At 39.0% G+C, this 18,033-nt stretch overlaps 1 protein-coding gene across 6 annotated transcripts in view; it reads right to left on the bottom strand.

Moving 5' to 3' along the window:
- PLPPR1 (phospholipid phosphatase related 1) overlaps positions 1-18,033 on the bottom strand; it is a 215,375-nt gene that overhangs the window by 29,336 nt on the left and 168,006 nt on the right. For all 6 annotated transcript variants that reach the window (XM_019729244.2, XM_074330772.1, XM_019729240.2 and 3 more), the window contains 2 exons: positions 12,112-12,300; positions 94-226 (listed from right to left, as the gene is read on the bottom strand). In XM_019729244.2, the coding sequence (XP_019584803.1) occupies positions 94-226; positions 12,112-12,300 (322 nt within the window). The remainder of the gene's footprint in view (positions 1-93; positions 227-12,111; positions 12,301-18,033) is intronic.

The raw sequence follows: 18,033 nt of genomic DNA, 5'->3' as shown, positions 1-18,033 counted from the left end.
GAATCACCTAAATGGTATATGGTAATATCCATCAATATTAAAATATATGTCCAGAGGGAATCTCAGGTACACACTGTGTGCTCTTGTACTCACCTATGAATCTTATGATCCTTCGGAGTAAGGGGTTCAGGTAACAGCACTCTCCGGTTAGAATTGTTTTCTCCTGGGCAATCAGAGATTCTCTGGTTGACTTTATGAAATACATGGATATCTCACCAATAAAAATCTGGAGAAGGAATGTTTAAGAAATGTCAAGTTGGAGAGCTGCCTGATAAAAGAGACCAAGGGCTTAAAAAAAACAAAAACAAAACTAAGGTTCCACAACCCTTTTAAAAGATATGTTGGAAAGATGGAGCATTAAATAGCAGTTTGCATTGAACTCTTCAGAAGAATTAGAGAAAGCAATAATTGATCATTTCAGATCGACTTCAGGCTACAATATTAAATTCTAAGGTCATATGAAGACATACATTGAAACAATAAATTGTAATAGAATTCATGATAAGGTTCGCTAATATTGGGAATGATTTTTTTTTTAACCCAATGTGTGAGTTGCAATGATGAGGAATGACTGGGGCAGCCAAGTGCCCAACAAAGCATTACATGCATGTACCACACTACATTATTACTTTATTATATGGCAATACTACCATGATAAGTCCTTCTTCTAACAAGTTTGCCTGAGCTATGTTTATCCCACGCTGAACTGGCTGACTATTCCTTCTTTATGATTGGCACCTCTCTCTTGTTATCTTGAACTAATACATGTATGTTACCATTTAAATCATAAAGCCTTTGCATAGACTATAAGCTCCCTGATGACAGGGGCTCCAACTCATATTTCTTCAGTATGTGTATAGCATACAGCACAGTGCATTCCCATTTAAAATAAGGAACTAGCATGAGGCAAGTTGTCACCAACTCTGACACTGCCGCAATTAAAGACTGAGAACCATCAATGAAGAGTAAAAAGTTAATAATTATCCTTATATATTGAAAACTGGGTGTCAGTCACTTTACCATAGTATTTTTCATGCTCACAAAATCCCTGGTATAGGTATTATTACTCTTGCTTTACTGGTGAAGAAAGTTCAGCAAGGTTAAGTAACGTACCCTTCAGAGCATACAAGAGGTATGTGGCTGCATCTGGGATTGGTACCCATGACATCTGGGTGCCCAAGTCCACAATTCCTACATCATATGCGAAATTTGCTTTCCTAATCCTAATTCCAACGTTTTCCCCAGAAGAATGTGATCTTACAGATTTCTTCTTTACTATGCATATCCTTGTGGTTTTAGATAAACTCTATCAATGATTTAAGAATCCCCACGCCTTATATTCCTCCTGTCAGTATGGAATATCTGTTTAGATGAATAAATATGACAATATCATGAATGACACATGGGTGATAGAAATTAAACTATAGAATTTTAAAACTTGAATAATTTATAGATGTTTCCCCTTTCCTTTTATGAGTGAGGAAAGTCAAGGACTTGGGGACTTGGCCACACATAGCCAGACAGTGTGTGAAGCAGCTTTAGAATGTGGCCTATAAATAGACACTGTTATCCTGATTGTACAGATAAGACACTCGAGGCATAGAGGTGTTAAAACAATTTGTCCAAGGCCAGCAGAGCTAATAACTGACAAACCCCAGCTCTGAAGCCAGGAAATCCTGGCTCCAGAATACTTCCTCTTAACCACGACACTTTTACTTAGAAGTGAGTTAGCAAACATATCTGTTGAATTTGTGTTTAATATTGAAGACATAGGAAAACAGAACAAGTTAGATGCACTATTTTTTAAACACTGAGAAACTCATATGATATGAAAGTACAAGATAGAATAGTGTAGTGGAAATAGAACTATTGGCAAATCAGAATGGGGTGGAAAGTCAATAGGAATAGACAGAGTTCAGAGTCAGACAGGCAAACAACGGGCCAGCATGGATCACCTTCACAGATGCTGTCCAGCCATGGTCGTACAGAGTTAAAAATATTTTGTGCCTAACATCCCTTGGGATTAACAATGAGTTAATGAGCTCTGCCATGTAAAAATGTTTGAATAGCTTCAAGGATTCAGCCCTCCCTCTTTGCCCTAACACCTGTCTCTGCCAAAATAAGGTGCCAAGAGGCTTTGTCTGTCCCTACTGTACATGATGGAACTGCGTTACTCTTCTTTATCTTAGCGAACAGATGGGGATAAATTCATGCGTGCTCACATACATGAAATAGTATTGCCTTGAGGAACCTTTCTCTCATCCCACAGACCAGCTTAGGCATTCTTGCTGTATTTGAATCACTTACCTTGTGTTTCTCCTTTCTTATCACAAATAATTACATATCATTATTGTGATTCTTTCCTATGCAACGTCATGCCTCTCTTATTCTCTGTTGAATAGCAGGGGCCTAACCCAGTGGAAGACACACAGTAGTTAATCAATGTTGAATGAATTAAGCATATCAGATTAATGACGGCCCTTTGCAATATAGGTTTAATTAGGTAGACTAGAAAGAAGGAAACATGATTTCTATTATTTATCCTTCCAGACTCACTGAAAATGGCACTGCTCTTTCAAAAGCCTTTGCCAGGTTCCCTCAGGAAAAGGGAGACCCTGTCTTGTTATTGCTCTCACAACACATCTTACAGATCTCTATCCTGACATCTAGCCAATTAATTGCAATTATTGTTTGTATGTTCCTCTTCGTATCACTATGCTATCCTCATGTGAAGGACTTTTGTCTGCCCTTGTATGGTACCTAGAAAAGGACTGGTGTACAGTAGGTTCAATCAATATTTGTTTAGTGAATAGAAGATTGAATCTTTAGAGGACCTACTTATGGATAGAACCCTCTGACCTTAGGTTCCCTGAAGATGAACAAGGCAGGAAATTCTCAACATGGACCAGAGAACATGCAATTATTTGTGCATTGCTTAAGAATAAATAAAAACCAAAGACTAAGTAAAACAAAGTGAATGCTCTCTTTTAAACTAAATTCACTCATATACTCATTTTGCATTCAAAAGTTTGGGAGCGAGAGTACCCACTCTGCCAGGAACTGCTCTTTCCACATAGCTGTGAACAGATGCATAGTAGGGGGAGGGACACAAACAAACTAATAAATACATCATGTAATGTCATGAAATGACATATGATTAAAAAGGAATCAAGAAAATGGGATGGAGAGTGATAAACACATGAGACTAAATGAGAAAAGAAATAAGCATTGCTTGCCTCAGCCGTTTCAGAAGGCCAAAACATTCTTACTCTATAGGAAAGAGCTATGCAAATTCTAGAAGTTACACATTCAGTGAAGCCTTCTACTATTCACACAAGAGGGCAAAAGAGCAAGAAGCTGTGTGAGAAAATTTATACACATTCATTCTTGTTAAAAAAATACCCAAGTGCCCACACATGTACACACACAAAAATCAAAACAAAATCACTCCAAAGCACACCAGACTAAAGAGGAGGCAAAAGGGTACGGGGCTCAAATACATCCATAAGTAAAATGTCCTAAGACTCTCGTGTCAAAGGTGATGAGCAGTAAGGAATTATTACCATTGGTCAACAATATTCAAATCACAGCTGAAGTAAGAAGCATAAAAGAAAAAAAATCAGAGCAAGGGTATATACTAAACTATATATCTAGTTACCTAATGCCTGGAATATATTAAGTGATAATGAGTGTTTACATAAGGGAGAAAAGAAGGAAGAAAGGGAGGAAAGGGGTAATTTTATAACTAAAAGGGAGGAAGATAGTCTTGGTTTTCAATTAAGCCTGCAGATATAAAAGTTGCTGATGAAACAATCCAGCTCTCTGATCCCAGTGAGTGAGTTTCATGGATGTTCATTTTCCTGCATTTTACCGACCACACATGGGGTGCTGTTTCTCCATCCATTGGGTCTTATAGTCTCATACAGGGTCTGATTATGCTTAGAGAGAGGAAGAGTTCTGCTTGATAAGGGGAAGGGGTTGTCTTTCCTGCCAGGCCTCCAACCCACACTAGATACCATTTTGCACATTGTGGCAGATTTATGGCTGGTTTGGCAAGGGCTGGGTTCCTCCATCTGTATCTTTGCCCACACGCTCTGCCTCTATCTACCACTCTGTTCAGAGAGCAGCTGGAGCATGTGGGACTCACCATGTGTTCAGCTCTGGCTGCCCTGCCTATTATGGCCTTTCTGACCGTTATCTAACAAACATCATATCACTCATAGCAAACGAGAATACCCTCTGGTGAGAAATGATCAAGGCCAAACTCTAGATCTGCCAATGAATTCCATTAGTGCATTTCTCATTCCCCAGCTTGCTGGCTACAATCCCAAGTGACGTAAGACATTTATATAATAGTAAATATACTTTAAGTAACGAGGATAACTGTTCTATCTAGATAAAGTTGTCTTTAAAACATGGGAACTCAAATGGCAAATAAATAAACAAACAAATAACCCTGGAATAGTATGTCAGTTTGGTGTGTTATCTTTTAGATATAATTTTTTCACACTGTTTTACAGGAGATCTGGTAAGTGATAAATAAGGCATATAAATGCAAAATATTTAGGGACTAGTTTTTAGATTTCAAAATATAAACAGTCTGCAGAAAAAATAGACACTGTAAGGAATATTATAATTTCATGTTGTAGAAAGGAACTCACTGCATTTTATATGTGGTTGTCGTTTAAAAGGGCATCTAGAATTACTAGAATATATGTTTTGGGTTCACACAGATGCTAGTTGTGGTTCTGGTGAGTTGCAACATCAAAGTCAGTGCTGTTTCTTCAAGGCGGGCTGTGAAATTGAAGTCCCAGCTCTCTTCCTTCTTGATGTGTGACTTTGGGCAAGTGATTGAATCTTTCTGAGTCTCAGTTTTTTCTTTTCTTCATGATTTTCAACATGGGATAATAACTGATTAGAACATTGTGGAAAGTATTAAAAAGATGTATGTCAAAACATCTATAGCTGCTTAAGGAATGTCTGTTGCTTTCACTTCCTGATCTACCTAGGCAATGATGTGTGTGGGAATTGACTTTAAAAAAAAAAGCATTGTCCCTAGTCCTGGAGTAAGGAACATGGTGTGACTCTAGCTCTGCACTGCCCCCAGCAGGTGTTTGACCTTGGACTAGTCAGTCACTTGACCTCTCTTCTCAGTTTCTCAATCTGTCGATGTGTCAGTTTCTCATCTGTTGGATTAGAAGACCTCTGAGGTGATTTTTCAGCTCCAACATCTTTGCCTTATGATTGGAGCTGACTGATTAAGGGAAACTGAAATCATATTATTGGGCTTCAAACTCAGTCCTGTCAGTTAAGTTCTCCAGGGCCCCGTGGTTTCTTACAATGCTTCTTCCTTTAGCTTTCATGTACTTTGAAAATCCCATGAAATTTTGCCCTCATCAAGTAATCTTCCCTTAAAGCAAAGTGTACACAACCTACTCTGGAGTCCTCACATTTCCTAATATCTCTGTCACTTGGATTCCTAAATGACAGCAGAGACTGGCAGCCCCCTCTCTGGGTTTTGCTTTGAGAGTTCTTCCCACACTTCCCAATATTAGTATATTAGTGTCTACATGGCTTCAGAGCTTTCAGGCCCAGGGATTTTTTAGATGCTTCCAATATCCTCCCTGGGAAGTTTCCCTAGGCATGAACCTTTCCAAGAAAAGCAGACATGGTTTTTGCTATATAGTTGTTTAAAAGTGACCCAGAAGATTTTAAACATCCGGGCTATGCTGCCAGTCCTGACTGCCAATGTCTCCACGCTCAGCTTTCCTCATTCCTGATGAATGCTGTTGACCACCCAGGTCTTCAGAGGGATTCTGGTCCTCTCAGTTTCTGAGCTTTGGTTGGTTTAACAACTCTTGACTTCCACTTTATCACACCTAGTGCAAATAAAGGAATTAAGCACTTCCTGCACCTTTCAAAGCTCAAGGCTTCAAAAGAATCAAGGTCATTGAGATGACGGCATTTTGAAAATCACTCAGCAACTACAATAATAAGTGTATTGTGGGTTGGAGCCTCCCTTCTGGTCTTAATCCAGGAGCTGAATCTACCAATTCAGAAGGCTGTCTGAAATGGACCCCATTATAAAATGTAGCACCAAGGTGCTACACTATGTTTCCAAAGCATAGTAGTCTCTTAAGCCTTTTTTTCTGGACAGTGGATACAAGAGAAGTGGGAATTTAAAATGAGTTAGCTAAAATAATGCTCTCAACAAAAAGTAAATGAATTGTGATTACCAAGTAAATGGATTATCATGTCTTTCTGGGTAAACAAGAGAGGGCTGAAAAATTCAAGAAATGAATAATCAAAGCTCCTTACCACAATCACCTACTTCCCTCAAAGAAGGGGTATCTCAAAGATGGAGCAAGCACATGTCTCTGGAGGACAATGTTAGGGGGAAAATCAGTCTGTAAACGAATTTAGAGCACTTATGGGAAGCGTGTACTCAAAATGGGGAAATGGATTTTTTTTCTCTTCAAGTTTTTAAAAAGCCCCCAACAATTAAATGGGAACGTCTACAAATCTTTCCCACAAAACACTGCAAATTGTAAAGACTAAGTATGTTAGCAACAAAGAAAATGTGTTCATGGTAAAAAAACAAAACTACACAAAAAGTCATGTGATAATGTATCCAAGGAAAAAGATGTGAATGATGAAGTGTTGAAAAGGGGTTCAGCAGATAAGACTGCTCAGAGCCTGGAAGAGGCAGAGGATGAGGCAGTACAAGATCCTACAATGTCGCCTTTGCTTCAGCAGCTGTGTCCCCTCATCAGCCAGCCAACAGACTTGCATTTTCTGAGAGCCCAGTCTGTGATTCACACTGTGCTTTGGGCCTTTTATATTCACTGTAAGAGTTTACGGCCCAGAAACCCCCCTTCGCCCCCCTCCCCCCACCCCCGTGAAGATTCACAATTTCCTCCAAATTGTGCCTTTCTATCAAATTGGGTTTGTTTCTTCCTTTCCTTGTGTATGCATGCGTGCACGCTTGCATGCAAACTGTGAGCCGTCTCAATTCTCTTGGGCAGGGCCTCAAATGTTTTGCTGCTTCAATACTAAATACTCCCCTGTTACTTTGTTGTGAGGCCAAGGAAAAGGTTTAATAGCAATTTTCTCATGCCTTGTGGCACTAGAACTGAGATAAAAAAAAGGTAAATCAGATTCTCTGTGGAGTTAAATCCTCTTATCCAAACAGGCTCTCTGCCTTTGACTTTGAGTGTCTGAGTTTGTTGAGGAGGCCGGAGGCAGAGAGTAGTCAGCCAGGTGGCCAGAATGCACCCTGCAGATTTCTTGGAAGTATGGGCCACCACTTTTGGCTACGCAATTCTGGACACAATAAATCCCCTAAGCTCTAACCTTTCCTGAAGATCTGGGAGAGCAATGGCCTGTCCCCGTGAAGTTTATCCCATGAGGCCTTGCCTTAACACGATGCTGATATTTTCCGACAGCAAAGCACAAAAAGGAGAAATAGGAAATGACAGGTCAAACACATGGCAGTCTTTCCCCTCATGCCTTTCTTGTGCGTCCCTGCAGTTGTGAATGGGGTTGTTAATGTCCATCCACAGAGACACACAGCAGTGTAAGGTGCTAGGTTTTTCTATGGTCAGTGCGCTTGAGAATACACAGAAAACCAAGGGTAAGTCCACGTTGAGCTACTTTTCTTGTAAATTGCCATTAGTTAGTGCCATGTAAGTCACCCCAGAGGAGTCTTGCCTTCTTTCTACTCCAGGGAAAATGGGAAATGGGTTTAAGGAGGAATAAAAACAAAAACAAACAGAAACAAAATCTATACAGTTCTATGAAACACTTAACCAGGCACAGAGGTGTAAAATTGAACTCCAGGAAGTCACGACCTGGGAGTTGGGAATCTGACATTTGGAGCCTTCCCATCAGAATGTTTTTTTTGTGTTTTTGTTTGTTATTTTAGTTCTCATGGAATATTAGAACTGGGAAGATCTTGGAGATCTTTTAGCCCCACCCCTCCTTTTATTTATAGATAAGAAACTGAACCCACAGAGGAATGACTTAGCAGAGGTCACACAATGACTGGAGGCAAAGCCATACCTGGGATCCCTGCCTCTCTGGACAGATCAAACTAAGGATGGTTCTGCAGCGTGACGAGAATGAAGGACACACACTCAGAAGCAGGCGCTGTGCTGAGTTAGGTACTTGGGATCTGTGTCCCAATAGCTCCATAAAGACTGCTCTTGGAAAAGCCATAGCTCCCCAGGATGGGGCAGAAGAAATGAACAGAGCTCCTCGCTCCCAGGAAATGTCCCTGAGCATCAGGTGAGCCCTGGTTTCTGTCTTGATGCTACTCATTTATTTTCAGGTCTTTGGGAAAGATCAAGCACCATTAGCAGGGTTCAAAGGCCACATAGCTCTCTGCCATTAACCCATCAGCTGTAATCAGCCCTGGTTCCTAGCAATATCCCCGATTCAGGAAGAAAATAAAAGTGGAACCAAATGGGAGGCTATCTGCCCAGTCATGTATAGGACCAGCTGGGACCTTCAGCAAATCATCTGACCTAGTTAAGTGTCAACACTCTCCATACAAAGTGAAGGGAATTGGACCATGTACTTTCCCTATGTTCTTTGGGATGTCTCTTTTCTATTTCACTGGCACGTTGTGGGGATAAATGAGGTAAGGATTGCAGGATACAAGTAAATTAAAAGATGGTACTCTTATCATCATCATTTATGGACTTTTCCTCAGCACATATCTTAGGGACCTGCCAGCATTTTGGTCACATTTTCAGCTAGAGAAGCAAAGGAATAGAAAGGCTGACTCAGGGTTCCACACTTGAGAGCTAGAGCATAACTGTGTGTGCTTAGTATTCAGTTCACTGTCCACTGACCATATCCCCCTGGCTTCACATCAGAGCATTTGAACCCATGTCAATTTGTTTCATTTGGGGAAAGGAATTCATGGAACAATATGATCAAAATTTGTAGCCTGGAGAAGAGTTTCTGCTGAAGATCTTAGTATAAAAGATCTACAATTTTTACCAGAGAGAGAAGAGAAAATTCTTCACAAAATTCTGTTTCTCTATTTTTGTGTTTTGGCCATGTGTTTCTTTGTGTATTAGAACTGCCATTTTTAAATCTTATTAAAGATTGGTCATTTCCTATTTATCACCAGAAGAACTGAAGTATATAATTTGTTTTAAAAACATATCTTTGGATTTGAAAATAATATGCATTCATGTAGCATTTGGAAAGAAATATATAAACGTATTAAAGAGAAGAAAAATATTAACTGTACCATTAGCACTCAGAGATAATGGCTATAAATTTTAGTTTATATTTCTTACTCATCTTTTTACATATAATTATATGTTTGGGATTATACTTGTAACACACACAAGGTATCTTCGTAGGGCCTATTAAATATTCAGACCTACAGACAACCACACGCCACATTCGGCATTGGCCCACGTGGAAGGAACCACAGCTTGCCAACAGGGTAGCATCACATGCTGCTCTTCAGCATGAGTCCTTGCAGTGGTCTAGCAGAGCATTACAGCTCAGGAGCAAGGAGGCCACAGACATATTAATGGATGCAGGAGCCACCCTGGCTTAAAAGCCTTGTGTCCTATAGGAGCCAATATATGGTACAGCAACTTCACAGGCATAGCTTCCACGGTCCCCAAATGGACATGCCAAGTTTACAGAGTCACTGCACTTGGAAGTCCTAACATGGTACCTTCTCAGGTAATTACAGTTCTCTGAGTCCAGATGCAGTTCACCAATCAGAGGTTAATTTAGCCCAGTAACATAGATACATATCATCTTTTTTTTTTCTCCCTAGGGAAACAGCCAGAACATTAAGTTCAGATTCCTGTGTAGAAGGTAGAAAGATTTCCCTTGCAACACTATATATAATTTTTAGCCTTTTAAAAATCTTAGTAGTAAATCACAAGCATGTTTCATTGCTATTAAAGGTGTTTCAAAAACACTACTGCCCCATAACGTATTTACACAATCCTCTAATATTGTATATTTAGCTAGTTCTGAGTTTTTCACTATTAAAACTCTTGCTGAAATGAAAATCCCTTATACAAATCTTTCTGTTTAAATAAAACTCTCATTATTTCTTTAACATAAATTCAGGGAATGGAATTAATGATTGGGTCTGAAGTTTATAAAACTCTTAATACATCTTTGACAAGCTTCTTATTAGAAAGAAAACATTAGTCTACACTTTGACAAGAATTGTATGAAAGTATCTGTACCTTCAACAACATGGGCTATGTTTCTTTAAAACATTTACCAATTTTATGTGGGGAAAATGCTGTATTTTTAAAAATTACTCTTCTTTGATAATTGATGAGTTTAGACATGTTTATATGCACAGTTTGTTGTTTTGTTAATTGTTTATTCTTGTCCTCCCCCATTTTTTATCTTGGGAAGCTCATCTTTAAAGGATAAAGGATATTTACAATGGAGTCTCATATGTTACAAACATTTTTGGAGTTTTTATTTACTTTGTCTTGTGACAGAAATGCTTATTTTCAGGCAGACAAATCTATCAGTCCTTTTCTATATGCTTGTATCATCATTCCTAAGTAAGATTGCTGTTGCTATTGAGGGCGGTTTTGTGGGTGTGTATATGGACTTTCTAAGTATTGGAATCCATATTTTTCTTACTTTGTAATGTGCATATAAAAGCTTTGTATTAATTTTTAGGCTCTGGAACATTTTATATAGTTATGGATTTTTCTATTCCTTGAAAGTTTGAAGGAGTTTATACTATAGTTGTATGTCCTTAGTACGACTTTGTGAGATAAATTTTAGACACATTTAAAAATTTATTCTATTGTTAGTCATCTATTCAGCTTTTCTACATGTTTTTAAGGCATTGTCAGTAAATTGTCTTGTCATAGAATACTACCATTTTTTTTGGAGATGCAAGCATTTATTGGCACAGAACTATATATAAAATTTAAATAACAATACAGTGTAGACTATTAAAGCTTTATGTATTTTTGCTTATATATTCTTTTCTTAAATTAGACTAGAGGGGGGTGTAGGATCAACGATCAAAATGAACTTAAAGCACTATGACTCATGTCTATATTCTCAAAATTCTATTCCATTTCTCATCTTAAAGCAAGCAAAATATTTGCATAGAAAAGAATACTTGGGCTGAATGTCTGAGCAATCAGTATATTCCTCAGCATGCCAGTAACTATTTTTATTACTGCCCAGAAAAGAGAGGAGAGGAAGAGGGCAGGTGGGGGAGGAGGGTGAATCAGGGAGGGGTATTTATTGGAAGAAAAAGGGGGAAATGATTACTGAGATGACATCCCAGACAATCTGACCTTGTAGCATATTTTGCCATAGAAATGTTTATTTTAAAACCCTCACAAAGTCATTTTTTAAATTAAAATGTCTAAGTGTTAAATCACTTTACCAGATAATACAGATATGTGAGCTTTTTGCTTTGAAATAGTCTCTTTAAAGGATTGTCTGACCAATTTTTTTTTTTTTTTTTTTTTTGCTACATGAGGGAGAAGAATGAAATAAATGAAGGCAAAGTTGCAACTTAATTGAATGTGATGCAATGTGAACAGAGCCAGAGGTATCAAGAATGAATCACAGCAAACCTCAGGTCAAGCGATTTCTCTCATCAGTGGTCCCTCTGGAAGTTCAATCAGAACATCAGGACATACAGGCCCCGGGGATTCTACTCCACTCTGATCTGAGGCTTTATATCAATGCCAGCATTTACATTCAAGATCTTTTCCTAATACACATGATCCATTGTATGTTTTTTCAAGATCACAGTAGCTGTTCTTAACACATTAGCCGACCATGCCTGTTGATTTATGACATTCACACATGCTTACAAACAAACAAACAAACAAACAAACAATCAAAACAACTTATACAAGTCAGATACCAAAAAGCAAAAGCCACTTCTAAAGGACAAGACCTATGTTAATGAGCTTTTTTTATGCAAAGCTTCACTCACTTTGTTTTGGCTGAAATCGGACACCCCTGATAAGGCTGCTGGTGAATGCCCAGGAAGAGAGGAAAGAGGAGAAAAGGCAGACAAGAAATGTTGTTTAGTATCTGAAAATAAAGAAGGAAGTCTATTTCTGTACTTACAATAGCAGTTGGGGTAGCAGCCAGCACACAATAGAGCACCAGAGGGGTGATGAAGCTTTCTTCCTCGGTCCCCGGGTAAGGCTTCATTAAGTCTCCATCCTGACAGAAGAATCCTTGGATATGCACCTGAAAAGTGTCAGTGCATTCGAAGTAGTAGGCAAGCAGCACTGTCCCAGCCATGATGACAAGCTGAAAATACAGCATGGCCACACAGAGACATTAGCAGGGCTTCGGAGCAGTGCTCGCCCACCAGAGCACAGTCCCTCCATAACCCCGGCAGCAATCCTGGTATTGGTACTGGCGAGTGTGTGTGTGCCTGGCTCAGCGTGCTCTGGGTACGGCGAGTCTGTGCTTGCTTGTCTGCCATGTAACATCTGTTATCTAAATCTTCCAGCAAATAATGAACAGCTCCCATCGGAGAGGCAGACCACAGTAAAGCTTACAGAGAGACCCAGCTTCTGCACCCCCCACCCCCAGACAATGCGTGGGAACCAAGGCAATATTTCTATTCAGGACAGAGGTGCAAAGCCAAAGGGCAGTGGCATAAGGATTGGCAAGATGTAGATGTGACATCTGTTCACGAGAAACTTCATAAAATATTAGAGATAGACTTACCTTAAAATAAAATGTTAGAGGCATGAATGAATGAATGAACGAATGAACGAATGAACAGGAAAGCTAAAGCTTAGAAAGACATCAAGGGAAACTTTCAGAACCACACCCTAAATTAATAGCAGGGATGAAAACAGTACAGGTATCCTTTATCACTCATAACTTTTATCCTTTCCCAAAAAGGTTTTGCTTTTGTTCCAAAATGCTTTCCACCAGTAAATCAAGGACTCTGCTCATAGTCACATTTTATTATGGATATGTATCCTTCAGGAGATTTAGGCATAAAAAGGGACGTAATTACCCTTTAATTTTGATTTAGAAATGTCCCAAATAGTCACCAAGGTTTAGATCTTGCCTTTAATAGGTATGAAATGTTGAGGGGATATGGAAAATGCCAACATTATTTTTCTCATTTCTATTTGGAAGACACCAAGAGGCCAAGATAAGATGGTGATCAAAGTAGATAGAAAACAGGTCTTTGAGGTTATGAAATTACAGAAAATTGAGCTGGACGAGTTCTTGGAGACCTTCTAGTCTAACACCTTTGTTTCATAGATGAGAAAACTGAGGCCCAGCAAGGACAACTGATCACTGCTAAATCATCCAACAAGTAGACTAAATATGTGCTTAGAATGAGCAGCAGCAAAATAGGGAAACTCCAATGGAGGAAGAATATTTTTAAATGTCGATTTGCTTAAGAGTATCAATGTAATCATGGAAAAAAAAATCAAAGCTTGGGAGAATGTCTTTGTACATCTTTTATGGTTTAAAATTATTTTTATTTGGAAGTATATATGGGGCAGTGAGGGGGAAAGCCTAATCTTTTCAGGGTTTAGGAAGTCTAAAGTTCTTATTGCAGCCCTGGAATGACTAACCCAAGGTCATAACTAGTTAATGTTAAAGCCAGAACTAGAACCCCACATTTTCTAATCCCCAAGGGGAAAAACACCTATATCACAGCATCAGAATTTCACCCTATATAGAAGGGTGGAGAGTTATAAGGGGAGGCAAAGTAGATTAACTCTAATGCAGAGAGGCGCAACTGGCATTTTTATCCATTTTCCTATTCACTTTTTCAGGTGTACAAAACAACAGTGATTAGACAGTTATACCCCTCACGCAGTGAGAACCCCAACAAATCTACTACCCATCTGATATCGTACATAGCTATTACAATACCACTGACTATATTCCCTATGCTGTACTTTATATCCTGTGACTATATATATATATTAATTATACTGTATATTAATTATATTTGACATTCAATATTATTTTATATTAGTTTCAGATGTACAGTGTAATGGTTAAGCATTTACATAATTTATGAAGTGATCCCCTGATAAGAGTAGTACCCACCTGACACTATACACAGTTTTACACTATTATTGACTGTATTCCCCATACTGTATTTCACATCCCTGTGACTATTTTGTAACTACCATTTTGTACTTCCTAATCCCTATTCACTTCTTTAGCCACAATATGGAAGCAGAGCTTTAAACTCTTCCCTCCTCTACCTCACTCTCTGGAACCAGGTCTCTGCTTCTGAAATACTATCTTTGCAATTCCTCTTCACCATAAGCAAAAGCTTAATTTTCTTTAAAGGTCATTTGGATTAAGAATCCTCCCTATCCTTCCATTTTCTCTATTTCAATGCCTTTCCCTTCTGGCTTAGGTGTCGCCAGTTGTATTGTGTCTCAAGTACAAACTCCTAACCATCCTGCTATAAAAGTCTTTGCTTTTCAGTCATTTTCATCACCACCTTTCTTTATCTCCAGGGAGGCCACAAACCATTCTTTCCTTCTACTATCTGTCATACATGACTTGTTTCTGGCTCTACGAGGATTATATTCTTCTATTATCTGGCATTCTGGCATTTTCTACTCTCCTTCCCAAGTGGACCGTCTGTCACAAGTTCTAACCATCCAGTAATCTCTGGATACTTCCACATGTATCTTGGTGCCTGAAGCTTATTGGAACCGCATGTAAATTGCCAATGCTCATGCCAGCCATCTCTGCTTTTTCAAGCATTTGGTTTACTTCTTTTCTTTTCAGCAACAGAGAAGAGACTTGGATAAATATATTTCCTATAGGAATGAGAGATAGCTGCTCCAAAGCTGCCCCTGCAAATGGGTACTCTTGCCTGCAACTAGTATCTAAACTCGAGACCATGAAGTTTTTATTTGTTTTCTGCTTGACTGGTCAACTGAGTTGACCTGATGGGAAGGAATCTAACCAGCTGACCTAAATGTTTTGGAGCTGAGATAACACTAGGATTCCAACAGTTTTGGGGCGCTGCCTCTGGGGTTGTCTGTCTCCTACACAGAGCTGATCTGGGATTTCTGTGTATCTCATCCATGTGGCTGGAAACACATTTGTCCCTCTCTGGGTATCATTGGCCCTGGGAAGATATCTTTCTCTGGAGAAAGGCAGAGTCTATGGCAGCTTTTTAGACAAAACAAAAACAAAAACTGCATGTAGCTTCCTCTATTAAAGGAGAGTATTATATTTTATTGAGTATCTTTGTGCTATCACTTTTATTAAGAAAAGGGGAAGGTGAAAGTGAAGTAAACAAAAGCAAACAGACACACACATGGTGTATATATGTGAAAAGACTCAATAGAAAAGAGAACAGAAACTTTTAGAACATAGAATTGTTTTAACGTCACATACATCAAAATCAACAAGAACAACAGAAGAGGCAAGGTCATATGCCTAAATTTGGAATCTTGAAGAGCTGTCTGACCAATTTAATCTTGGAAGTAACATTCCAAGAGAAATAAATGAGTGAGTGAATGAATCAATGGCAGGGTGTAAAGGACAGAGGATCTTGGAGACTCAAGGTGGTAGAGGTAGGTTGAAACTTTGGCTGCCTATGGGATAGAACAGATCCATCAGCATAAGTCACCTTGCCTTTGCTTCTCTATGGACAGCCAGAGACCCCTCCCTGTCATTTCTTCAGCAATCCTCTAACTTCCTGGAGAATCCCCAATAAAGCCAGTTGGAGATGCACAGGAACAAAAATAGAAGAATTCCGATCTTGACTTCTAGGTTTCTTTGCTATTGACATTCTTTCATGACCATATATTAAAAAGCAGCTTATGCATGAATGCAGGAACAGAAACCCCGTGTTGATTCTGTTTCCGTGAGCAGAGAGGTCTGCCTTGCTGCACTGATGACACCGTGCAATTAGCCATCAGTATCCTCCCTTCTTCCTCCCTTTCTGGGCCACGATTCATCATTTCTAGGTTTGTGTCACTGGTGCCAGCTGGCACACTTGCCACCTCCATTGCCTTCTCCAGCCCCATTTAGGGATTCATGGAGGGAGGCCATAATGTTGGTGTCACATGAGCAGATGGTGAGACTGAGGTGCACGCACGTGCTGGTGGAAGGGCTGAAGATGTCAGTGTGAAAGGAGCAATTATGGCTGTAGGGGGGATAACAAGGTGTAAGGAGCTCACGTACCAGGGATTTTCCTCAGCTGTCACTTCCCAGGAATGACAATCCAGTATTTACGTATAATATCCTCAGTTCTCGTTACAACCATGAAAAGTGACTCAATCTTTTTTTTTTTTTTTTTTTACAGAAGAAACTAGGATGTGGAGAGGTTAAGAGATTGGTCCTATCTGATCAATGATCCCTTCCATTAGACTACTGTAATAATAATATTTAAGCATTATTAAACAATTATATCATTTAAAAAAGACATAGGTTTGTATTTCACTGTCAGCGCACTTAAGAGAAGATAGTCGCTAATTCACTGTTACCCAGTAGTTTTTAAAACCCAAGTTGAGAGCAACTGTACCCAGGAAGGCGTACTTGAAGAATACGCGGTCCATCTGGTCTTCCAGAAAATGCTTACTGGTATGTGTCAAATACTGCTCGAAGTACTTAATAGACACTCCTCACTTCATTCTCCTGATAACCTGAAGAGGTAGTTGCTACAGTACTATTAGCTCCATTTTACAAAAAGAAAACCCCCCAAAAACTAAAGTGCAAGAATTTAGGTCCCCCACCTAATAAGCAGCAGAGCTGGTTCCCAACCAAGGCAATCTGGCCTACACTTTTAAGCTATCTTTGTTCTGACTCTCTCAAGTTTAACCTAGACTGAATCATAAAGTCCACCTCTTCCATTCTATCCCAAAATATTGTTTTTGTGCATTTCTCTCTGATGTGACATCATCAGCCTATTAAGAGTTGCTATGAGGTCCCATATAACAAACAGCACCATCACATTCACCACTGAGTCATTGCTTATCATGCCACACCCTTTCTTACTATGGGTTGTAGTCAAAAAAACCCTCCAATAAAACATGATGTTTTTAGATACTCGTCTCACAGTGTGCAAGTTCCTTATACTATAGTGACTAAGACACATAGGTGCAGATCCCCAATCCGCTTATTACTACTGGATGACTTTGAACCAATTGCATCGCCTGTTGGTGCCTTAGTTTCCTCACCTGTGAAATGGGTAAGTCATTTCTCACTTGAGTAATGACTCCTCATGGGAGTGGTGTGAGAACTATATGCTTTAGCCTTCAAAACCACTTAGCAGGTGTTCAATAATTGCTAGCGGTTATTAAGACTTGAGTATAACTTTTTTTCTGAACAAGCCAACAATAAGCATCTTGTTTCCACAAATATAAATTTTTAAGAGCCGTGTAACTATTTTTAGTTTTGCTATTTGCAAACAATACTACCTCTCCAGATATGAAGGAATAAAAATAAAATATTAAGCAATCAACAAGTCTTCCTCTGTCAGTATATTTAATCCTTAATTGCCCATTATATTTTTGTATTTTCTGAAAACCTTTTATTTTATTGTTGTGCGGACACTTAAATTAAGATCTAGTCTCTTAGCAAATACTCAAGAGTACCACACGTTATTGTTGACTATAGGTACAATATTTGTTGTATAGCAGATTTCTAGAACTTATTCATCTTGCTTAACTGAAACTTTATGCCCTTTGTTTAGTAACTCTCCATTTCCCCCTCAGACCTGCTTCTTTTAATTAACAGGCAATTAAGCTGTGGTTAAAATGACATCCTCTCGTGAAAATTGAAAAACTTCCAATAGACCAGAGCATGTATGAGAATTCATCCCCTCTTTGGTTCTCCAAAGAGAACCAAAGTTGTAGACATAGGCAAGGATATGTAGATAGAATGAGATTGTTCAGTCACTCAACTAATATTTATTGAGTGACTACTACATGCAGACATTGGAGGTATTAAGTTGTTAATAAACTGAATACAAATAACAAAACTGTTGACAAAACAGACATGATCTTTGGACTCATGGGCCTTTCT

This window comes from Rhinolophus sinicus, linkage group LG04 (assembly GCF_036562045.2).
Source record: "Rhinolophus sinicus isolate RSC01 linkage group LG04, ASM3656204v1, whole genome shotgun sequence".
Taxonomy (NCBI): domain Eukaryota; kingdom Metazoa; phylum Chordata; class Mammalia; order Chiroptera; family Rhinolophidae; genus Rhinolophus; species Rhinolophus sinicus.
The sequence above is the reverse complement of the archived record's forward strand: the minus strand, read 5'-3'. Positions and strand labels throughout refer to the sequence as shown.